The sequence below is a fragment of the Lepidothrix coronata genome, unplaced genomic scaffold, assembly GCF_001604755.1.
Source record: "Lepidothrix coronata isolate B3197 unplaced genomic scaffold, Lepidothrix_coronata-1.0 Scaffold27, whole genome shotgun sequence".
Lineage (NCBI taxonomy): Eukaryota > Metazoa > Chordata > Aves > Passeriformes > Pipridae > Lepidothrix > Lepidothrix coronata.
The window spans coordinates 5,625,038-5,649,561 of NW_016690207.1; the positions used below are offsets into that span (position 1 = coordinate 5,625,038).

The following is a 24,524-nucleotide window of genomic DNA, read 5'->3' on the forward strand; positions in this document are numbered from 1 at the left end:
ATGTGGGTTTTTTTTGAAATAGGATATCGATTTTGTTTCCTCTCCTTTTTTTATTTTGACTGATGGAGTGTTTTGGAGAAATGTCTCCTTGGGTGGAATTTTATTCTCTTTTAATTAAGGAATCAATAGCAAAAAAGGCAACAACATGTCAACGGGGGAAATGTTTCAGTCAGGGGTTCTCGTTCCTCTCAGAGGGTGATGGTGAACCCAGGCAGCTTTGGCCTGACCTGGGAGAGGAGATGAGGAAAGAGCAGGGGAGTGAGTGCAAAGTGTCTCAGTGATGGCTCCCAGGAGCTTCCACAGCAGAAATAGTTGTATTTCCTTCCATTGTTTTTTTTTTTTGGGGGGGGGGAGTTTTTTTGCTTGATTTTTTTTTATTTTTTTCTCTTTTCTGGCAGTTCTAACTATTGTTCTTCATCAAACACCTCTGAAACACTATGGGCTGAACAGCAGCCACTTCTCTAAGGGTGTTCTCCTCCTGAGACCAAGACGTGACAGCACACCAGGTACCTGCTCCCCAGTCCCAGCTCCCACCACACCAGGAACCTGTTCACAATCCCACCACACCAGGAACCTGTTCACAATCCCACCACACCAGGAACCTCCTCACCAGGCTCTGTCCCAGGTCCAAGCAGACATGACCCTTCTGAGCCCCAGCTGAGGAGCCTCAGAGTTCACAGGACAAGCTGGGAGGTGATGCTGGTGTTGTTAATTCCTCAGGGAGGGACCCATTTTGAGGGGTTCTTCCAGACCCTCTCCCATTATTCCCACTATCCAAGTGTGTGAGGAGCTCTCACGGACCCATGAATGGATCCCAAAGGCATTAATATAAGTATATAATAAACCCACAAATAAACCCCAAGACAACACTCATGGGAATCTCCAGCCCCCCTGACTCCAAGCTGGCTTGGATCTCTTCCTCCTTAGGAATTTAGGTCAGTTTTGTCTAAAAAGTGCTGAGTTAGCACAAAAGAGGATGTTTGGAAGTTTTGGGTTTTCCCATGCCCCACCTTTTATTTTGGAAAGGCTCACTTGAAATGTGTGGATCCTTTCAGGAATGCAAACCCCTCTGCTGCCCTTTCCCAGCTGGAATGCTTTCAGAGCTTTTACTCAGACAACAAATAACTCCTGGTGAACTTACTGGTGGTGGAAAAGTGGTCACTGGGTCCATCACTTTATGAACTCTCACTCTGGGACAAGCTGTGCCTTGCTGAGCAGAGAGCCAGGAAACACTGGCCTGGAGGTGGTGGGTTAAATAGTGGAGAGGGAGGAAGAAGACACAAAAAGCTGGGAAAAAGGGGATCCACGTGGTGGCTCATGGGAAACTGGCTGGAAAGGATGAGGTCCTGGCTGGGCATGTGGGCCTGGGAGGCAGGGGAGTGGATGCAAAGCTCCTTCCTGCACTCCCCACTCTGGGAAGCAGATTCCCAGCCCTGCCCCTGAACCCTCTCCGCTATCCATGACAGCTCCACAGTGCCATGAACAAGCCTAATGATTAACTGAACAATCCATGAGGTTCAAAACTACAGAGGCTGCCCAGGGGTGGATGAGGGAGGGCAGGGATGGCAGGAGCCACGTCCTGCCTGCTGCAGGAGGGGACACCCAAAGCCTGTCCCCGTGCGACCAACCCCCTCTCCCTGCCATAGCAGCAGATTTAGGGGCAGCAGCCCCCCCACAACGGGCCCTGTGTGAAGGCCCAGCGAGCTCCTGAGCTGGAATGACGTGCAGAGCTCCCTCCTGCCCATCCCACTCCCACAGAGCTGCCCAGAGCTGGCTCACAGCAAAGTCTTCTCCTTCCCTTTCGAGGTGCTGGAGGCAAGGGCGGCTCATCGGGGGGACTCCCAGCCCCTGGGTGCTTGTCAATCATCCCTGAGACACTCCAGCTAATTATTTTTATCCTTCACTAATCGTGGGCACACTGGAGGTGTGGAAAATAGGCCATTCTCGGCGTGTCTCTCTCTCTGGCGTGGGCTGATGGTGCCTGGGATTTGCTGCTCCGTGTCAGGACATCACTGCTCCTAATCAGGCTGAGATTTCTGATGGGCTCCACGCTTCTTCCTCCTGTGCTTTGCTCCAGGGGGAATTGTGGGTGTTTTTCCAGTGAATGAGGATTTTCCTTCCCCTCGTGCCCGTCCTCATCCCATTATGGGCTTGCAGGGCTCCAGCAGGAGGGAGGCAGCACATGAAGAGATGTATGGACTGGAGTGCCTTTTCTTTTGTGGTCTGCACACCACCAAAACCAGCTGAAAAGTGTCTCAGGAAGAGGCAAACGACAGTTTTGGCTCTGCAGAGCACATATTCATGTTATGCAGGAAAAAAAAAATGATTGTCTCCCATTCCTGCTTTTCCCAGAGAAATGGAAAGTGATGAAGTCCAGGGGGTGCATTTGTGCCTTCCCTGGGCTCATTCCTCCCATGCTGAAGAAGTTTGGTCCTGGTGGCTGGGAGTGGTTCAGAGTCCTTCAGGAATGGAGGGCTGTTGCTCTCCACACACAGAGAGCCCACTGAGCTTCCAGTGGGTGCCACAACTACGGCATTGCAGGGTCAAGGAGGAGGATGGTGGTCACAGACCCCGTGGGGCCGCAGCAGTGAGTCTGCAGGAGCATCCAGGAAGGAATTCAGGTGGTGAAAACCCAAGGCAGAGGAGAAAGCCACGTCTCTCCCATCAAACAAACCAACCAGCCCTGCCTGTGCCTGACCATCTTCAAGCCACTCGGGGCAGCGACAGAAGAGTCAGTTTGTTGTTTGCCCACTCGGAGAGGAGATAAGGCCAGGAAATCACAGTTGGCTTCTGCAGTCCTAAAGGGGAAAGGGAGGCTCAATCTGGCAGATGAATCACTCTCTGTTGACTGCTCCCCTTCTCAGTTATTACTCAATTTCATGAGACACCTCCAAGACACAGGCAAATATTTCTCCCCAGCCCACAAGGACACTCGATGCTCTCCCACAGATCCCAGTGCTGCCTCACCAGCCTGCAGGAGCTGTGCAGGTCCCAGGTCCCAAGGCCTGGCAGAGACAATGTCCTGGAGAGGACTTTTGGAAGTCAGTCACTGCCATCACAGCACTGGGACAGGTAGGAAATCTGCAGGCAGGGATGTCAGGCTGAGCCCAGACTGCCTCGTCACAGCTGGATGCAAACTCCTATTTGCATCAGGTTAAAATCCTGAGTAAATTGAAATCAGAGGAACATCTGCTGCTTTTTCATTAAGCTTGTGTTGACACCAGAGGAGGGGGACCTTGGAAGGACAGACAGAAAGGAGGGGGGAAGGTGGATTGAGTCAGTACAGGCTCTGGAGTCACCTCTGGGCAGGAGCCCTGGGCTGGTCCCAGGCTGGGCATTGCAATTTGGGCAAAATGACCTCAAACAAGGAGGTCCCTCCACCTCAGAGAGGGGTCAGTGAACACAGGGCAGGGCTGCCCACCTGGGAAGTCACTCCCTTCCCAGAAATGGGGTCTGTGGCACTGCCATGGGAGCTCCCAGGGTCTTGGATTGTTTTTGAGAGAGCCTTGCTTGGCTTCTGCGGGGTGGGAGGGAGGGGTGGTGAACATCTGCCTGGGAACTCAGCATCACCAAATCTGCAGCAGATGTACTGTGCTTGTCACATCATTTCTCACTCTTCTTCCAGCCTAAATCCATCAGAGGCGAGGAGGAGTGGAGCCTTTCATCACAGTAAAACCAACACATGCTCGTCCTCGGTGCTGCAAAGCTTCACAACGTGACCCTGGGATGCTCCACCAATAAGAGAGGCAAAGCAGCTTTATTTTCACTAGAAATTCCCTCACTTCTCCACACAGTCTCAAGGCTTTGGGGACCTGACATCTCATTCTGGAGTGCCTCTTGTGCAGTGCAGCTGTTTCTAAGCCTCCCTGCCACGACATTCCTCCCAGGGCCTCGAAGCAGCAGGTTCACAAACCAACCCAGCTCAAACAGAAAGGGTCAGACACGTCTGCAAACAGCCATCCCTGCGTCAGAGCTTGTGGGGAGGACTGTTTGTGGAGAAAAAAAACACCGAGGAGTATTTTTTTGGGCTGCCCAGCTCTAGTCACTGCAATCCCCAACACGGGGCTGCCTCGCACAGTCGCTGTTCCCACCACGTCCCACGCTGGGACAGCACCCTCCCCACTGCTGTACTGCTGCACAGTCACACCATCTGCAGCCATGGAAGTGAGAAAAAGCCTTGTCTGCATGGCAGATTGTGGACTGCCATGGCTTTTGGGGAGCACAGCTCCGTGGGGAGCCGTGGGCAGGGCTGCCCTGTGAGCTCAGATGAGTCCTGGGAGAGCAGGGAAACGACGGACTCCCACTCCCAGTCCCAAGCCACCAACACATTCGGACCATTCTGGAGGCACAGGTGCCACTTCTACCTGCTGGAGAGACCAGCGAGTGCCAGTGGCCACCTCAGCCCTGGTGCTGGTCACTGCACTCCAGGGCTAAACCAAGCATCGTGTCAGCTCACAGTGCAGCCTCTGCCTTTCCTGTACTCACAGTGCAGAACCTCTGCCTTTCCTGCACTCACAGTGCAGCCTCTGCCTTTCCTGCACTCACAGAGCTGTCCCTGCAGCTCCCTCCCACATGCCCTGCCACCCACCAGCGTCACCCCTGATCTCCCAGGCTGTGGCCCATCCTGGCCATGCAGGGTCCTGCCAGCCCCTCTTGGGGGGCTCACACGAGCTCATTAGGACTAAAGGATGAGTTAAAGGACTGTAGTGTGACGTTGGGATTTGTCACTCCCCCCTCACCCGAGGCAGGAATTGGTTTGTCATTTCTCTGGTGCTTTTGTCTCCAGCATCCCCAAAGAGAAAGGGAACTGTCCCCATTTGTCCAAAGGTGTGTCTGAGTGGCCGTAGGGGTGCCTGGCACAGCGAGTGCCATTGCAAGGCCAGGGATTAACACACCAATTCCTCTGTCTTCACTCTGCTCTTGTGTGTGTTTGGGGCCTGAGCAGAGAGCAATTAGGGCTGACAATGAGCTACAAAGAGCAGTTTGAGATGGTGACCAGGAACAGGGTGGGCAGCAACACTGAGAGGTCAGGAGAGCAGAAATACCTTCAGAAAACACGACTCATTCCAGTGGAGAAAAGGATTCTGCTGCTCCTTCCCTGGGCTCGGTTTGTACCAGCTCAATTAACCCTTTGCAGTGCTGCACTAAAGCAAAGGCAGGATGAGGGACAGGGCAGGAGGAACACCTGGCACAGGTCTTGGGCTCTGCCCTGCCTGGAGGGGGGTTAATTCTCTTCCCTCAGACCCTCCACGGTGCCTGGGATGGTACAAAGGGATTTAGAAACCTGCCTTGAGATGGCCTCCTGTTCCCAGCAAACCCTGTGTGCTCCCTGCAAACAAAACCCCCAGCCCTTGCCAGATTTCAAAAGGGATTTGGATGAGGGAATTGTCCCCAAAGCAAGAAGTGCTGTTAATTTTCCCCTTCACTGCCATGAGGCTGCTGGAGGAACGAGGTGGGACCCCAGGCAGACGTCCCAGCCCAGCCCAGGTGACGCAGCCAGAGAATTCTCAGCTCTCGTGGCTGTTGGGGTGTGATGGGAATAAAGAACACTCACTTTCCTGCTCTGATTCCCCAGGACCTGCAGCAGGAAAATCCTCTGACATGACCATTGCCAGCCCCATCTCTGAGCTAAGGAAGGGAAATGTGTGGGGTGCAGGAATGGGAGCAGCACAAACACCCTCTGAGGGTGGTTCTGCCCTTCCCACCTCCCCCTTGCTGCCTGTCCCTCCTCCCTGGCACCCACTGAGGTGCCCCCATAGGGCATTGCCAGCACCAGACCCTCCAGACCCTGCATCCTGAGCAGGGCAGGGATCCCTGCTGGCTGCCAGCTCCCCAGGCACTGAGAAAAGCAGGCAAGAACTCATCAGAAGTCATCAAACCTTTATAGAATGAACAATAAACTCCAACATTTCATTTTAGACAGACAAGATGGAATTTTTCAGCTTTCCAATGGCAAAAAAACCTTGAAAAATGAAGGTTATTCACCTCATTTTGACTCACTCATTTCTTTTCTTTCCTCTTCTCTGAAGGAAAGAAATGGAAAAAAGAAAAGAACAAAACCTAAAACCTTATCAGAGATGTCTCGTGAGTGTCTTCCACTGAAACCAAGGAGGAAAAAGAGCATCTTGACTTGTTCACCGAGAAACCTTTCATCCCAGCCACTGCATTTTTCATCCCAGCCACTGCATTTTTCATCCCAACCACTACATCTTCCCAAAACATCTCCCCAAAGCCCACCTGAAACATGCCCTGTGCCCACCTCCCTCCCATAGCAATGGCATGGTCTGTATTAAGAGAATCCTGAGCACTGCAGCAGTGCCCTCAGCCCCTGCCTGTGGCCCTGGTTTTGCCCATCTGGGGGCCAGCTGGGAATTCCAGTTCAGAGTGGAGCTGCCTGATGGAGGCTCAGCCTGCAGGTGCTGCTGAGGGAGCTCCTGGATCAAGGGAAAACCCAGGAGTGGCTAAAGATGCAATAAGGGACCCCACATCCAGCAGGACTTTGATCTGGGGGATTGGGGATGAGGCCATCAAGTAAAGGTGGAGAAGGTGGTGAAAGTATAATAAGACACAATTTACAAAGCCTGTTGAATTCATGGATTTTAACTGGAAGGACGATTTATCCAAAGGCTTGGGCCAGAGACTGTATTATTCCTTCTCTCCACCAGCCTCTGCCACACTATTATTTAGGATGATTCAGCCTCCCACTCAGGAGAGGCAAAGCAACAGTCCACATAACAACTCCACAACCAAAAGTTTGTCTGATCCTCCACTTTCCAGGGACTTATGGATAGAGCCACACTCCCACAAACCACGCTCTGCTCACCAATAATCCAGTTTGTGTGGAAAAATAAAGCAAAAAAAGCCTCAAACCACTTGATGATTATTTTGTTTGGCCCACTGCTATTAAAAAAATCTCCCAATTCCTCGTTGGATGATTGTTCCCGACGCTGAGCACCAGCCTTGGCTTTGGAGCTATTAAAGCCTGGTGTTAAGTGCCAATGAGTGTCGGGTTTAGGGTTGCTGGGGGAAATCCACCCCATTCCTGCTATTGCTCTGAGCAAAGCCATGGCCTGGGCAGGAAGTGTGGGATGAGCACTTTGGGATGCTCTTGGCACGGCAGGGACTTGCAGACAGAGCTCATTAAAGCCGGGGTGGGGCTGAAATGATGCGGGTTTGGGTCTTGCTCTGTATCTTCATATAACCACAGAATATCCTGAGCTGGAAGGGACCCACCAGGATCATCGAGTCCAACTCCTGGCCCTGCACAGGACACCCCAACAATCCCACCCTGTGCCTGAGAGCGCTGTCCAAACGCTCCCTGAGCTCAGTCAGGCTTCAGCCCTGAGCTTTCATGACTGGGGGTTAGAGGAGCAGGAGGAGGTGGATGAGTGAGATGATGTGGATGCAGATTTCACTCCGAGGCAAACCAGAGAAATGAGTTGCTGCCACTTTCTGCCTCTTTTTGCCCAGTCAAGTACCACAATCAACACTCAAAGCTTTATAACCAACCCAGAGGCAACTGTGCGGCGGCGACGAAAGGGAAGCAGATGAAAAAAACCCCTCTTATTCTTAATTTACTCCAGTTAATTTTAGTCTAATTTGATCACAATGTTCTCCTGGAAAGAGGGGCCCTCCTTTAATAAGGCAGCGCTGGCCACGGAGGCTGCGATGGCAACGTAATCACCCCGTGTGTCGTAAAGACTCTCTCTGCTAATTGTCAGGAGGAACTGGAGCTATTCTGCAGCAGGTATGGGATTGCAAAGAGAGATAATTGTAAGCAGATCTAATTAGTAATTATTGCAGGCCTCTCCTAGAAATTGTTTTTTACTTAACTATTCCCCAGGTCCCCCTGAGCAGCCCCCGGTGCTGGCGGGGGGACACTGGGTGACACAGGGTGTGGGTGCTGGGCTGGGGGGTCCCTGTCCCCACAGCCTCACCCTGGGATGTGCTGGAGAGCCTCAGCTTTAGCATCTGCTGGGAAAGGGAGCAGGGAGACGGGCAGTGAGGCAGAGCTGAGACAGGAGAGGGTGCTCTCGCCGCAGCAATGGAGGTGAGGAGGGACAGGGGGGGTGTCCTGGTGCCGGGGGGGGCTCACAGGGTGAGGGGTCCTGCTGCCTCCGCCCACATTCCCGGGATGCTGCTCCTCCCGGAGTCCCCAAGAGCAGCAGAAATCAGAAAGGGTTCAGAGGAGATGAGAAGAGAGGAGACAGGCTGCACAGAAAGCTGGGAGATGGGTGGGAATGGCTCCTATGTCATTATTCAGTCGTGTTCATGGACACAATCCCAACAAACCTTCCTGTGACACAGCTCCCACCCCCAGGAGAGAGCCTGGAGCTCCCAGCCACTGACACACAGCTCAGCACATCGCAGGGCAGCACAGGAGGTGACCAGGTCTGGGGAGGGAAAGGGGCACATGAACACCCAGGGTGGCAGCTGGAAAGAGCTGATTTTGTTCCACAGCAGGTTTTGCCCAAATCAGTCTTTTTTCAGGTCAATTGTAGCAGAATCCTTCATTCCAAAAGGGAAACTTTTCAAACCTCTGCACTTTTCCTTTCCCACCCTTCTGGCTGCCTCTGCACCAGCCAGAGGTACCTTTGAACAGCAAAACACCTTCAAGTCCTGCCTGGGGAGCTGAGACAGAAACCGTCGGAGCCAGAAAATGGAGCAGCCTGATCTGAGGAGTCTGTGCACAGAAATCCTTGCTGCAGGAGGTTTCCTGAGCCTGTAATCCCCCTTTTAGCTCTTCTAGAGGCATCACCCAGAGCAGTGGGTGCTCTCTTTCCTCCTCACCCCAACACCATCCTGCTGTGGACACCCTTGTGTCCTGTTGAGATGGCCCTGGGGCCACCCGAAGCATTTTGGAGGATGGAAAGGAGGAGATGCACAGCTCGACCTTTGCAGCACAGACAGGCAGGACTTTGACACCAACCTCCCCAAATTTTTTTTGGTGCAACCTCGTAAATTAAGCAGAAAAGTATCAATAAGCAGGAAACCTCGGTGATGGAGGGGGAGATGTCCTGGTGTGGTCCTTTCCCTGAAGGCAGGGCTGGGAGATGCGAGGAGTAATTAAACACAGCTACTGAAAGGTGGCCTAAAAGTATTTAATCTCTAAAATCCAGGCTCTCAGTACAGGGCTGCACTGATTCTGACCCATATCAGCCTAAACTGTTGCACTATTTTTTAATGTAGTTATTCCCTCCAAGCAGAGCCATCTCCCAGGGCTCTCCTGGGCAGCAGTGTTGGCTCACAGCTGGGATGGGATAACTAGACCAGCACTGCAGGAATTCTCTATGATTGGGGGTTTTTTTGCACAGTATCATTCCATCAGGGAGCACCCACAGACAGGGGCCTGGGAGCAACACACGAGGGTGAGGGGTGGGGGAACCACTGTGGGGGGAGCAGGAGGGAGCAGGCAAGGCACAGCATTCCCATCCTGCCACTTGTGTCCAGAGGGATGCTGAGCCAAGACAGGGATGATAATCTGAGAGCAGGATGCTAATCTGAGAGGAGGATGCTAAACCAGGAGCAGGATGCTAATCTGAGAGCAGCATGAATTTGAGAGTGGGATGCTAATCCAAGAGCAGGAGGCTAATCCAAGCCCAGGATGTTAATCTGAGAGTGGGATGCTAATTTGAGACTGGGATGCTAATCTGACAGCAGGATGCTAATCCAAGAGCAGGAGGCTAATCCAAGCATAGGGATGCTAATTGGAGAGTGGGGTGCTAAACCAGGAGCAGGATGCTAATCCAAGAGCAGGAGGCTATTCTGAAACTGGGCTGCTAATCTGAGAGCAGAATGTTAATTTGAGATTGGGGTGCTAATCCGAGAGCAGGAGGCTAATCTGAGACTGGGATGCTAATCTGACAGTGGGACACCAATCCAAGAGTGGGAGGCTAATCCCAGAGCAGGTTGCCAAAGGAGAGCCACGTGCTGACCTGAGACTGGGATGCTCCCACGAGTGGGATGCTAACCTGACTGCAGGATGTTAGTCTGAGAGCGGGATGCTAATCCAAGCACAGAGATGTCCATGTTCCCAACCTGCAGTGCCATCCCTGAAACGACAGAAGTCCCCCTGGAGCACATGGCTGCGATTCAGCTGCTGGTGGCCACCTGGAGGGGATGGAGAGACCCTCCACCCTCAGCGCATGTGTGGCCCAGAGCAGGATGTGCCACATCACCGCGGCTCCCACCTCCCTAATCAGGGCTTCTCACTCCCAGACAGTGCCCCTGACCTTGATCCCTTCCAGTCTGAGGCCCCTCCATGGCAAAGTGATTCAATTAAGCCCTGGTTCACAGAGAGGGCTAAAAACAAGGGGAGGGTTGGAGGAAAAACGAAGTGCCCAACAACAACAAAAATCCTCCCTCCCGAGAACAATTTCCTTCTATGGATTTTTAAGACCAGCGGCTGGAGAATCACTTTCTTGTTTCTGTGCTGTCTCTCCAGTCAATAAATAAGAGGGAAATAAAGGATTTCAGAGAAAATAGAATGCAGTCAAAAGGTAAATTGTGGTCTTAAAAGCTCCTAAGAGACTGTCACCGACTTTGAAATGTTTCCTAGTTTGAGACCATTTCTTCCTGACTACATGGTTTCCGCTCCTTTATTTGCATCTCTGGGAGGTAATCTTTAAAACTGATTTTCCCCTGGTTGCATTTCATTGGCAAAGAAACTAAACAGGCTGCTGCATTACAGTAATAACATCAACACTGCAGCCACCTTCGCCTTAATTATTTCTCTGTCTTGCCAACAGAACCAGTTAAAGGAGATTTATATTTGGGTGGGGAGGAGGGGGGGGTGAAGTGGCATGTGTGTGGATGGGTGAGATAACCTGGAAAAACCGATTTATCCCTTGTTAGGTGTCAGAAGCAATAAAGAAAAAAAGTAAAATAATAATAAAAAATACACGAGGTAAAAGGTTTGGGCCATTTAAGTAATAATAATGTCAGCATTTCACCTGTGTCTTGCTTAATTATTTCCTTCTCTCAGCTCTGCCACCTGAACCAGTTTAGATAAGATTTCAGCACGGATAAGGAGGAAGAAGCTGTATTCTCCAAAGCAGATAAGCTGCTTTTTCCAATGGAAAGGAAGAGAACACGTCACTAAAGCCCTCCTGCTGTCTACTCCAGAGTCATCAACAGCCTCTTAGCAAAAGTCTTGCCACTAAAAGCTTGTGAGGTTTTGCAAAATACTATAAGATAAGAGAAAAGCACTTGTAAAGACAAGGAAGGGAGGCTGGAGTGTGCAAAGCAGCTCCTCACCATCTGTGTCCAGCCAACTCACACTCAGGGTGACCCCAAAAAGCACCAGAGAGGGAGAAACTCGTGTTTAAGGAGAGTCCAGAGGCTCTGCAAAGGTCTCCTTGTACATGCAGGATGTCAAAGCTGCCTTCTGAGTTGGCTCTGCTTGAAAGTTACCCCCTTCCAGACCTCCTGCTCAGTCCTTTTAGGTCTCCCTCCCTTCCAAGAGATCCACATCCACCTTTTTCCTTCCTCCAAGTGCTTTGGAACAAGGCTGGCTTGCCAGGAGAAGAACTTGGTAGTACATGAAGTCATAGAATCATGGAATCCCAGAATGGTTCAGGTTGGGAGGGACCTTAAAGCTCATCCAGTTCCACCCCCTGCCATGGGCAGGGACACCTTCCACCATCCCAGGTTGCTCCAAGCCCTGTCCAACCTGGCCTTGGACATTTCCAGGGCTGGGGCAGCCACAGCTTCTCTGGGCAACCTGTGCCAGGGCCTCCCCACCCTCCTAGGGAAGAAATCCTTCCCAGAATCCAATTTCTTCCCAATATCCAATCCAAATCTCTTTCAGTTTAAAGCCATTCCCCCTTGAAGCCCCCCATGGCCTTGGAGCCAGGGAAAGGAGGCAGGCCCAGGGCTCCTGCGTGGCTGGGGCTGGGGGTCTGGCAGCTCAGGGCCCCCCAGGGCTCCCACTCAGGTCCTGGGAGCCACATTCCTGCTGCTCCCTGCAGGCACTTCCAGCTCCAGCCCTGCCAAGCTCCACGTCGGCGGCTGCCAACGCGCCCGGGGAGCCGCAGATGGGCCCTCGCCTGTGTGCAAACACTCCCAGACACCTTGGGGCACCCGTGAACAGGCTGCTGGAAGCTCTCCATCCCCGGGAAGGAGAATGGGAGCCCCGGAGAGGGGGTTTGGTTGGGTGGGAGACGCTGCCAGGAGGAGGGTGAGGTGCTCTTGGCTGCTCCGTGCTGCACGACATCACTGGTACTGCGGGGAAACGTTTCAAAAGGGAAAGAAGCAGCTCTCTGGATCTGGGAGCTTCTCCCTTCCACTTGTACTACAGAGTTTACTCTTATTATTATGCAGTTTTCCCCCTTCAGCAGCTCAGATGTTCTGCCTGCGTTTCGCTGCTGACCCGCAGGCCAACCCTCAAAGCAGTGTTTGCTCAGGGTTTGGCGTGTGAGGGGCTTTAAAGCTCTTTTTTCTTGTTCTTTTTAAATAAATTTAGGGTGGGTGAAAACTTTCCCTCTTGATTTATAACGGGGCTGGGGAGTGATGCTGCATGTTTGTGCTGGAAGGCAGGAGAGCAGGGGGTGAGGAGGAGGGTGCACCTGAGCAACCTGGTCTGGTGGTGCCCATGGGAGGGGGATGGAACTAGATGAGCTTTAAGGTCCCTTCCAACCAAAACCAGTCTGGGATTTTGGGATTCTGTGATCTCAGTGATGTCAGTAATGAGGGAGAACCAGGTGGAGGGTCAAAGCTGGAATGAAGATGGACAGGAGGGACAGTGGCAGTGGGATTTTCTGGAGGTTGGGGCTCTGAGCAACCTGGTCTAGTGGAAGGTGTCCCTGCCCGTGGAGCCAGAGGAGCTTTAAGGTCCCTTCCAACCCAAACCAGTCTGGGATTCTGGGATTCTGTGGTGATTTCTGGGCCATGATGACGGTGCAGGGGAGAGGAGACACCTTGTAGCAGGAGCAGTGCTTGTACCCGTGCACTCCCCATCTTCACAGGGGGTGAGAAATGTCCCCCAGGACTCACCACTGACCTCTGTGCTCTCCTTAGGACCCCAAACCTGGAAGCTAATTGGATTCTGTTGCTTCAGCCCCAACACTGGGGCTGGATTTGGCCCTGTGGCTTTTCCCACAGAGCCCCCCTGCTGCCACTTAACGCTTCCCAGCTCCTCCAGCTTCCCTTTGCCTGGCCCTGCCTTCCCACCCTGCCTGATTATATTGGGTCTGCATGTGTAAGTACAGCCTCCTGCCATCCTAATCATCTAAAGTGGCTATTTGAATAACAGTTGTTGGTGCCTGTAGTTTCCTGTAATTTTCCAAAGGAAACAAATCCATGCAGACTGCAATTTTGCGCCTATGAATTTTGAATGAACATCTCTAAGAGCCTCAAATTCTCTCTCTCCCTTCCTTCCTCCCCTCCCCTCTCCTGCTTCCCAGGCCCAGCTGAGCCAGAGGCTGCCATCAGAAGGGTGTGACTGAGTGGCTTCTTTCAGCAGGAGGATTTTGGGCTAGGAAGGATCCACTCCCCTCAGGGCAGGCACCAAAGCACGGGGCCACTGGCAGAGCTCACTGGGGAAGCTGGAGAAGGAAGGTGGCTGGATTGCACCCACCCCAGGGCAGCACAAAGCAGGGCATGGAGACTGAGGCATCTTTTGAGCCTCAGGTGTCAGGATTTAAACTTGTTTTGTCAGCTCCAAAGCAAGCTTGGGAGGTCCCTGTCTACCCAGCTCTGATGGTGCCAGCCCTTTGGAGCTGCTGCTGTGGGCCAAGACTCTTCACCTTCTAACCCAGAGGAGCTGGAAGACATTTCTCCTCCTGAGCTGATCTCCAGGATGGTGACAGTCCCTATTTATAACAGAATCCCAGAATGGTTTGGGTTGGAAGGGACCTTAAAGCCCATCTCATTCCACCCCCTGCCATGGGCAGGGACACCTCCCACCATCCCAGGTGGCTCCAAGCCCCGTCCAACCTGGCCTTGGACACTTCCAGGGCTGGGGCAGCCACAGCTTCTCTGGGCAACCTGTGCCAAGGCCTCCCCACCCTCACAGGGAACAATTTCTTCCCAGTATCCAATCCAAACCTACTCTGTTTCATTTTAAAGCCATTATAACCCTCTCTCTCTCAAGTTTCCCCTCCTGTTCCTCTGTGTGCAGTTTTATAACACTGAGGGTTCTCCTTTTTTATGACATTGTTGTTTCTAAAGTGTTTTTATCACCTGGTTTTATTACAAAATTACTGTGCAGCCCCCCCAGTGCTGTAGCAGTGAGGAGGGAGAGTGATTCTGGAAATGCAGCAGTTCTTTCCTGAACAGCTTGCCGGGGAAGGGGCTGTGATTTGGTGATGGATGGAGTGCTTCTTATCCGGTATATTTTTATCCATAAATATATAAAGCACTTTGTGATCCCAGTGGATACAAGGCACTATATAAATGTAAATCATTATCATTATCATTAAACACCTCCTGCATCTTTTAAACCTTCCAGTTGGAATCAGATACAAACGGGGCAGCTGCTGTCTGGGTTTTGCTGGTGAACCAAATGTGAGAGCTGCCATTTTTGGCTTCGTTAGCAATTAAATGGGATCTCATGAAAGACCCTTATTTTTCCATCACGATTTTTTTTTTCGTGCTGCCACTGATTTGAAAGTCACTTCTCACCCACTAGGAGAAATCTCTGCAGAATTCCCTAGCAACAACCTGAATAAGAAACAGGCACCTTGGGTACGTGGATGCTCCCGGATTATCCGTGGGATGTCCGGTGTCCATCCCTCTGTGCTGCCGTGAGCTGGGGATGGTGAGAGGATTCCTCGTGTGCTGCCAGGTCACAGGGAGGAGAGTTCAGCCCCTACATGATTTATGACTCAATGCAGATTGGAGACACTTGTCTCCACAGCTATGACTCTGCAGCATTTGTGCTTGGCCGTGGCCCAGCCCTGGAATAACCAACCGGCTGCACAAACCCCCTGGATGTCGCTCCCGTCGCAGGGAAAGAGGCAGGCTGTGCTCATAACCCAAACTTTCCTGTTTCTGCCTCTCCCAGCTCCTTTTTCCCTTTCTTTAAGGGAGGGATTGGAGCCTGAAGGACTCTCTCAAGGTTGCACACGGAGGCTTTGGCAGCACAGAAAGGAACCCGGGACGTGCATTTTTCCATCGAGGCCATAAATCACTGGATTCCCTTTCTGCCCATACAGCCAAGGATGTTGGGTGTCCCTTCCCAGCATTTCCCCACCCATATTTTGTCACTAAAGCCTGTCTTCCTTCCTACACTTCCAGCAAAGCCACCCAGTGCCAGCTACTGACTGCTTCTCCCTGTGGGAATTCATCTCCAGCTGCATTATCCTACAGTCACAGAATCCCACACTGGTTTGGGTTTGGAGGCACCTTAAAGCTCACCTTGTTCCAACCCCATGCCATGGACAGGGACTCCTTACACTAGACCAGGTTGCTCCAAGCCTGCATTAAACCTCCCGTTTGGGAGTGAGGAGCACAGTCTAAGATAAAAGTGAATTTTCAGTGTATTTTTTCATCCTTCTAGTGATCCATTGGAATTTCCCAAAGGGACATGACTGATGCAGGGCCTGGCTACACTCAGAGCATAGTGAAGGGCAGGTCCTGACCCCAGGGACTGGGGACTGGCTGTTCCCACCACCCAAGGGATCATCAACAACCATTCATTTCCCCTTGTCACGACACCAGAAGGGATGGAGTTGGAAAGCTTGGATGTGTCCCGTGTCTAAGCCCTGGCCTTTAACCCTCACTAACCTGCAAGCAGTGGCTTACAAATGTTTTGCAACATTTAGATGTTTTTTCCTAGTTCTCTATTTTTTTCCCCTCATTTTTTTCATCCTATTTTCCCCAGCCTCTCATGAGCTGCAGCCTCCTGCTGCCCAGGGGAAATCTTCCATTTAGCTACATTTTCCTTTCTCATTTCATGCTGTAATGGGGATTCATCATAGGTGTTAAATCCATAATTTGCCATGAATCCCTTGTCTCTCTCTGTGGAGGTCAGAGTTGAGGAGTTTAGAGGAACCTGATTGTGTGGCTTCATGCCTGTCCTAGGGGAGAGCACCAACCTAATTCCCAGGAGCAGGAGGAGGCTGGAGAGCCCTGGCTGGGTCATCCAATGCTGTGTCCATACTTTCCACCTCTCTTAGCCACCTGAAGAGGCAAATTTGAGCACACGAGGCACCTTTAATGTCAAAAAAAGAGTAATAGCCCCTTCCAGAGGGTCATTTATCCAACCTTTCCTTGGCATGTGAGGAATATCCTGGAGCTTGGGTGGTTATTCGCCTCTTAATTACCAAGGACACCCACAGGTCACTCATTCAGACGTGACTATCCACTGTTGCAGCCCAAGGTGAGCCAAAAGAAATGCCACAGCCCCAAACCCATCCCAGCCCTACCTCTGGACGGGAAGCTGAAATCCATCACACTGACAGGGGCATCCAAAGCCACTGGGAAGTGCGTGTAACAGAGAGATTCATCACAGGGTTCCCAACCCTTCCTCCCCCACGGGCTGGGACGGGCTGGGCTGGGAGGGCTGAACCCTCCCAAGGCTGGCAGAGCAGCTCAGGGGGCAAGGCCGGGCAACACAACACGGAGCAGGGAAGTGCAAGGCGTGCAAGGAGGGCTGGCAAAGCTCTTGGAGCCAGGAAAACACGAGCCTGCAGGCTGGGCACCAGCAGAGAGCCGGGGTGGCTCCAGGCAGCCTCTCCCAAAGCGTCTCCTCCGCTCTCCCGGCTGGTCCTGCCCCGCCGAGCCGCCGGGTCATTTTTCCCCGGGGGGATCGATAGCAGAGCGGGGGCCGTCGCTCAGGTGATGTCACGCTCCGAGGGCCTCGTTCCTCTCTGCCAGCTGACAAGGGGAGAGGGAGTCAATACTCGTGCCAGGTCACTAACAACCCGCCGAGCTGCCGGCGGTGACGGATCCGCGGGCTGAGCGGGCTCCGAGCACACCCGGCGCTCCGATCTATATCCCATCCGTGTGTGCCTGGGACAGGCACCAGCGGAGCTCTGGGAGCCCAGATGCGGATCCAGAGGAGCACGGGCAGGATGCGGATGGGGGAGTTGTGTCTTGATTGGCAAGAGGGAGAATTGTGCGTGGGCGTGCACGGCACAGAGAGCTCTGCACGTGCGGGTGATGCCGAATGCAAGGTGTCAGCGATCCAAAAGGGCGTGAAGCAGAATAATGTCCCCTGTCCAGAGGCATTGCAGAGAGCAGGAGCTGCTGGGTGCAGCGTGTGCTGCGAAGGGAAAGGCTGGTGCGATGCAGAGGGAGCTCTGGCTCCCCCGTGGTTTGTGCAAACAGGGGGGGATTTAGGGCTGGGACACTGGGGGGTTGTGCCCAGAGCAGGAGAGGGGGCAGACACAAGTCCAAGTGATGAGCACAGAGGGATCCTGACACACAGCAAACACCCCCACACCACCTCACAGCGACCTCACGGCCATCGCAGCTCATGGCTCTAGTGCGAGGGGCAGGGGGGTGGCAGAGCCAGCCAGAGGGGCTGGGGGGAGGGAAGGGGATGGCAGAGAATCAGAAAGGCTTTTTTATCAGCCCTCTGTGCTTTGCATCCATCAGGTGAGTCCAGACCTGCAGACTCTGGGCAGAGAAGGCAAACGCTTCGTGTTCGATAAGAACACGGGTCAGGACCGTGATGCCCTCCCGGCCCCGAGACAAGGAATCACAGATTGGGGTGGGAACCCGGGCATTAATCATTCCCAGCTGCATCTCTTCCCGTTTACTCTGTGGTCCTTCAGTCTTCAGCATGCTGGAAGGATCACTGGTGTGTCTCTGGGGATTTGAGGACAGGGAGGTTTGATGGGAGAGGCGGCATCACCCAACCCTGGGGCCCAGGGCTTTAAGAAAACAGAAATTTTGCAAATGTGTGAGCCCAGAACCTGGAGCAGGGTTTGAGGGAACAGAGGCAGCATCTGCTCAGTGCTGGCCTGGCCCTGCTGAGCTTCCCCTTGTGTGATTAAACACCAGCCCCTGCTCAGATACAACCTTGTCCTGTCGGGAAGGACACGGACCTTTCGGAGTGGGTCCAGGAGGCCACAGAGATTCTCCAAGGGCTGGAGCCCCTCTGCTCTGGAGCCAGGCTGGGAGAGCTGGGGGGGTTCACCCTGGAGAAGGGAAGGCTCCAGGGAGACCTGAGAGCCCCTTCCAGTACCTAAAGGGACTCCAGGAGAGCTGGAGAGGGACTTGGGACAAGGGATGGAGGGACAGGACACAGGGAATGGCTTCCCACTGCCAGAGGGCAGGGTTAGATGGGATATTGGGAAGGAATTCCTGGCTGTGAGGGTGGGGAGGCCCTGGCACAGGTTGCCCAGAGAAGCTGTGGCTGCCCCTGGATCCCTGGTAGTGTCCAAGGCCAGGTTGGACAGGGCTTGGAGCAACCTGGGCTAGTGGAAGGTGTCCCTGCCCCTCCAACCCAAACCATTCCATGATTCTGATGCTATTTATCATTTTTAATGCCCGTAATGTAAAACAAAGCCCTTTCTTAACTTCCTTCTCCCCATTTGTACAATCAGAAAGTCGTTATTGTGCCGCTCCCACACCGGCAGAGCCTGAGACAGGCGGACGTGTCCCATGGAGTGTTTCACCTTTGGCCACACCACAGCCAGGATGTGCTTCATGGCCATGTGATGGTGGAATTTTGCTTGTCTCCTTCAGACTACAGAGAATGGAGCTGGTGCAGTTGCTGCCTTTCTCCTCCAGACAGACAGGGAGCCAACGACCTGGAAAGGAGGAAGCAGCACTTCCCAACACCTGGATGAAACCCACCTTGGAATGACCCATCTCTAGACCCAGTTTTTTAGCCCACAGTCCCTCTCCTTGGGCTGGTTTCCAGCTCTAGGCTGCATGAGGCAGAACTGCCTTTCCCCTGGAATTTGCACAGAGCCCTGCTTTGCCTGGCTGGCCCCGGTGAATCCCACAGGGATGCCTTCCCACCCCAGAGCCACACAGGGACACGAGCAAGGAAACCCGGCCACCCTCTGCTATCAAAGGGAGCTGGCTCAGAGTGCTGTAAACTTAAGCTGCTCAGACATGACATCAAATATTTAGGTTATTTGGGATTTGCGCTCGATTGTTTGATGTTTCTGTTTCATTCCCAGCAGAGCCGGTTGCTGTTTTGCCACTGAAAATATTCCCAGCAGAAAATGCAGCTTTGTGAAGGCCCAAACTTGTTCAAGGAGAAGAGACTGTCTGGAAGAAAATGATCACATTTTCATCACTTCTTTTTTTTTTTGTTCTGAATTGACATCCCGGCTCTACATGCTCTGAATTTTGCATTCAGAGAATTGAGTTCTATTAAAAAGTGTGGAGAAAAGGTTCCAAGCTGAACAGTTTCTGGATTTGAAACATCACCTCGTTACATTTCCTCCTTGCAGATCAGCATTACAAACAAATACTGAAAAATGGCCTTTCCCAGGCCATAACCTCTTTATTTCCTGATCAGACTCTGCTAAAGAGCAGGAAAGCTGGGAAATGCAGATGTCTCAAGCTGCCAGCCATCGTTTTGTTAATGGAAATGCTTCCTCTGCTCTGCAGGGCAGCACTGGGAAGACTTGGCAAGGACGAGGATTGGAATAAAATAAAAAATGAAATAAAAAGAGGGAAATGGTTGTGATTGAACGTGTTTGCACTTGACACCCCAGTGACCCTCCTTTTCTCCCATCCCTGACTTGTGCCATTGTCAGAGACAGGAGCTCTGGCTCCAAATTAACTTAATCTGTAGAGTTAAATAATTCATGTTGATTTAAGAAAGCTTTATTCCTAATGGGACACAAGTGAAGGCAGAGTTAATATTAGAAGAGGCCATGGAGGGGGAGGAGGGAGGGAATTAGACTATAAAAGGTGAAGGTACAAGTTAATTGCCTATCAATTATTCACCTCAAGCCTCTGGAAGTAGCAACCCTGCCTCCCTCCTCACACCCTCATATCCCATTTTCCTGGTTGCCACCAAGTTCCCACTGGCACCTCTGGCACCAACCTTTTCCCCGTGACAAGCAAGAGCTTCCCGGGACAGTCTGTGCGCGTGGCAGGGCTGGAGGTGTCACATCTCCTGCTGGGAGGACAGACCAGGACAGGCCCGGGATGCTCCTGCCAAGGCACCAGTGAAGGAGAGGAACCATCCAGCTTCCAACAGCTCATCATCCACCTGCTCCACTCTCCCTGGCCTCCTCCATCCTCCCAGCACGGCGGGTCCTGCCCAGCCCGGTCACTGAGGGTCCATGAGCCCGTGCTCTCCTCTCCCTTCCCCTCTGCTCCCTCCAGGGGAAGCCAGTGCTCTCTTCACAGTTGCTCCTCTCTCGGCTGCCTCCGAGATCTGGGAACTCAACACTAATTAACGGGTCTGCAAATCCCAGCTCGGCTGGAGGGGCCTCAAATTCCTTCCCGGTCCCCCGAGTGGGGGGGGATCCACGAGCGAGCCCTGCGGCTCCTGCAGCTCCTCGGCTGGCAGATGCATATTTTAACAACACACATCTGCTGGCAATGTAATCCCTTGTATTTGCCCTCCCTGCTCGGAGCTTTGATGGAAGACCAGAGGGAGCTCTCCAGTGGTTACAGCCAAAGTGTTTGCTTTGCAATTTCGCTCGATTGCTGCCTGATTTTATTTTTAAATTTCTCCGGGTCCTAATCAGGCTCTTACTTTATTTAATTAATACCCCGGCTTAGTTAAATAGATCATAAATTAAGCAGCCCTGCCATAAAAGATGTACCAGGTAGCAAATAGCCCTCCTGTGGCTTCCCAAAGCCTCCCTGGTTTGGGCTCCCCTGTCAAACTGCCTTGACATCCTTTGCTTGCAGAAAACATGGATGCTGCCATATCTCTCAAATCTCATCCCATCAGCTTTGTCAGCCTTCCCTGCTGGGGCAGAGATCCCAAGAACATTGGGCAGTGACTCCTTCCCCAGACAGTTTGGGTAATGGTAGCAGGAAGGTGAGGGAGAACCGGAGAAGGGGGGCCCTCCAGCTTTGGGATGGGTTGTAGCCACATTCCCAAGGAATATTTGTCGCTGTGACTCCACAAAGAAAAGCTTTTCCCTGATGCTGATGACACTAATAGGCTCATCCATTCGAATGTTTGGACTTCCAAGGCTATGGAATGATCTGTTCCACTACATTTAACCATGTAGATTTGAAAACAATGTGACAAAACCTTAAATATTTAATTAAAATATGGTGTAGCTCTGCATCTGAGCAGGGAAGTAGGAGACATCAGCCCCATAAAGCTGTTGTCAGACATGAATGACAGCAGTTGGTGCTCGGATTGGGAGGCATTAGGGGATATCTTGATACCAAGGAAGTGGAAAAGCTGGCAAGAATAGACAAGGCAGCACCAACCCATGCAAAAATAACAGGCAAGGTATTTTCCAGAGATGAGGCTGGGGGTGATGGAGCAGGATGGGGCTCCCCAAAACTGCCTCCAACACCCAGCTTGGCTGATGAGCCCCTCGAGTCGTTGGCAAACCAGCAGCAATCAGGCTCCCAGTCACCAGCCCCTCCCAGTCACCAGCCCCTCCCAGCTCTGCCCTGTCTGTGACAAATCCTTTCCTTGAGAGCTGTCCCAGATCCGGGGATGCTCAGGTGATGTCTGCAGTCTCAGGTGAAACTGGGCACACAGGGATGAAGGAACACCCCACAAGCATCTTCCATTGAGGCAGCGCAGGCAGCCTTGGCACATCCCTTACCAACCCAGCGAGAGGAAACCTGGGAGATCCACACCCCTCTGGAGCAGCTGCCTGGCTCACAGCTAAATAGGCTTGTGCACCAGCTCCTAAGAGGAGCAGTGTGTGCACAGCTGGTGGCACTGCACATCTGGAACCGCCGGAAATGTCCCTCCCTTGCTCTGTACAAACGCGACACGCAGCGAGTTCAGCCTGACAGGCTGCACATTGCACCGGCTGCAAGAGCCAGTGCTGGCTCCCAAAACACGGCCTGTTGAGGCACCTGCCCCTCCTGTGCCATTTCTATCCCCTCCACCGGGGTGGTTAAAACAGAGCACAGACCCCTCCCCGTGGCAGCTTTGCCCTCGCTGCCGGCGCTGCAGGACACACTGTCCCACCCCAAAGGTGGCACAGTGGGAGCTGCTGGTCACCAACCACCTCCCGGCCCCTCTCTAAGCATGGGATGATCCCTCCTACCTCCCCAATCCCCCTAAATTTCATGTAATCACAGAATTGCCCAAACTGGAAGGGATCCACAAGGATCATCGAGTCCAACTCCTGGCCCTGCAGGGACACCCCAACAATCCCACCCTGTGCCTGAGAATGTTGTCCAAACACTCCTTGAACTCTGGCAGCCTTGGGGTCATGACCATTTTTTCCCCACCAGAACATCTGCATAAATACACCTAAAGTGAAAGATGAGCCACCAGTGGGTTCCAAACCCCCATTTTCTCACCAGTTCGGCCTAAGCTGAACATGCTGTAACTTTAATTTTCTTAAAAGGAAAACACTCTGCAAATATAAGTTGCTGAACATCTTAGGTAAATGTACCAATTAGCAACTACCATGTATATCCACATAAACATTAACTACCATCTATTCAACACATTCCATAACCCCAAAGATAATAACGATTTCCTTTTGATCCATAAAAACATCTCTCTGCTCAATCAACGCTTCGCGGCGGCTCTGACGTACGCCCTGGGACTAAATTAGTTTTGAAATCTTTAGCTCTAATTAAATAACATTATTTCTTTTGTCTGGGCTCTGGCAACTTTGACAACAGGAGGAGGGAGCCCGGGTGAAGGAGGGGCTGTCGGAGAGCAAGGCAACGTTCCCGCTCTCCGGCTCATTCCCGGGATTCTTTCATGTGTGGGCACATGTCAGAGCTCGGAGCTGCTGCCAGGGGTTGATTGAGCAGAAGGAGGGATCAAAGGAAAATCATCATTATGGTGGGGGTCAGGGAAGGAAGGGATGGCAGCTGTGTAAGTTCAGGGGTAGGGAATGTTGGAGAGTTGTGGAGAGAGAAAAACAGGCACAGGGGAAACTGCAACCCCAAAATTAGAACTTGTTTTTGTGGGGAGGTGCAGGCTCTGATGAGGTGAACCTTCAACCATCGCCAGTACCTTAACTCACTTCTTTTGGCTGCTTAAAACTAATTAGTGCTGATCTGACTAAAAGCACTGAAAATCTTGCATCTTTTTAAAAGCTTTTCTTTTTCCCTTGGAAATTACCCAGGGGAAAAAAAAAAAACCCAAACCAACCAACAGCAAAAAAAAAACTAAATCCAAACTTCAATTTAAAGAAACTTCAGTATGCAAATGGTTTCAACTTTGAGGGTTGAATAATCAGGATGGATCTGGGAGCAGCAGTACAGGCTGGGTTTTGTCCAAGCTTTTCAAGAAAAATCTCATTTTCATTAACTTCTCGGAAGCCTCGTGCGTTCCGGGAAGCCTCGTGCGTTCCGGGAAGCCTCGCTGACGCAGCCTTTTCCCAGCACTCCTGGGAGGAGACCCCCCTGCACCAGCTGCCAACAGGGCCCTCTGGATCTGCCAGAGCTCCTCTCCCATCTCCCACCCATAAAGAGTCTTTATAAGATTTTGGGAGCCACTCCTAGTTTGCAATCCCATGCAACACCCTCCTGTGCTGCTCATGGGAAGGATTAATTCCTGAGAAATGCAGGATGATCGAATATTAATATGAAGATAGGATGAAAATACTGCAGTAGTGAGGAACCAGCCTTTCCTCCAGTGGTGGATTCATCCTGGTCCTGCTGCAGAGCAGTGCTGCAGGAAGGGCATCATTGTGATGACACTGACACTCTACATATCCTTAAATTTATGGACATGCACTCTCCAGCTGGCGTGTAAATTCACAGAGCTGAAGTGCCAAACACTTGGTGCCTCTGTTACTCATCCCAGGATTGCTGTGCTCCATCCCTGAAGTGCTTCACTCCCTGAACAGCTTCCCTTGCTCCCGTTCTCAGGACTGAGCTGCACCCCCACTGCTCTCACCATGGATTAATTTCCACGAATTCATTCCCATTTCCTCTTGATTGAGCAACAACACCTTCTGTCCCAAAGCCTCCCGGGGCGACCACCAGGACAAAAATCCCCCCTGGAGTGACGGGGAGACTCACCCAGGACGGTCAGCCGGGCAGGTCGGGATCGGATGGCAGCCTGGATGGCCTGGCACTCGTACACGGCGTCATCCTGGAGATCAGCCCTCAGGATTTTCAAGTGGTGCTGTCCCGACAGATGGTCTCCTACCACCAGGTAGCGCGGGTAACCTGCCGGGCACAGTGCACAGGTCAGGAGCTGGAGCGACGAGCTCGAGGATGGAGAGCACAGCCCCAGCACCCCCCAGACATTCCCAGGAGCCAGGCAGCTTCCTCCCCTCCTTGGCAGCCAGCTCCAAGAGAGAGAGAGAGAACCCTTCCAAATTTGGGAAGGAGACTGCACATTTCACCCTACAGGTTCAAAAGAGAAGTGCTGATGGAGGAGCGTTAACTGAAATCCTCAGGAAACATGGAATCACACAATGTTAAGGGTTGGAATAGACCTTAAAGATCATCTACTCCCAACCCTCCCATGGGCAGGGACACCTCCC

The 24,524-nt window shown here is 52.3% G+C and overlaps 1 protein-coding gene across 1 annotated transcript in view; it reads right to left on the reverse strand.

Moving 5' to 3' along the window:
- Positions 1 to 24,524, reverse strand: part of KIRREL3 (kin of IRRE like 3 (Drosophila)) — a 358,478-nt gene that overhangs the window by 67,959 nt on the left and 265,995 nt on the right. The window contains exon 4 of the mRNA XM_017809453.1: positions 24,055 to 24,204. Within this exon, the coding sequence (XP_017664942.1) occupies positions 24,055 to 24,204 (150 nt within the window). The remainder of the gene's footprint in view (positions 1 to 24,054; positions 24,205 to 24,524) is intronic.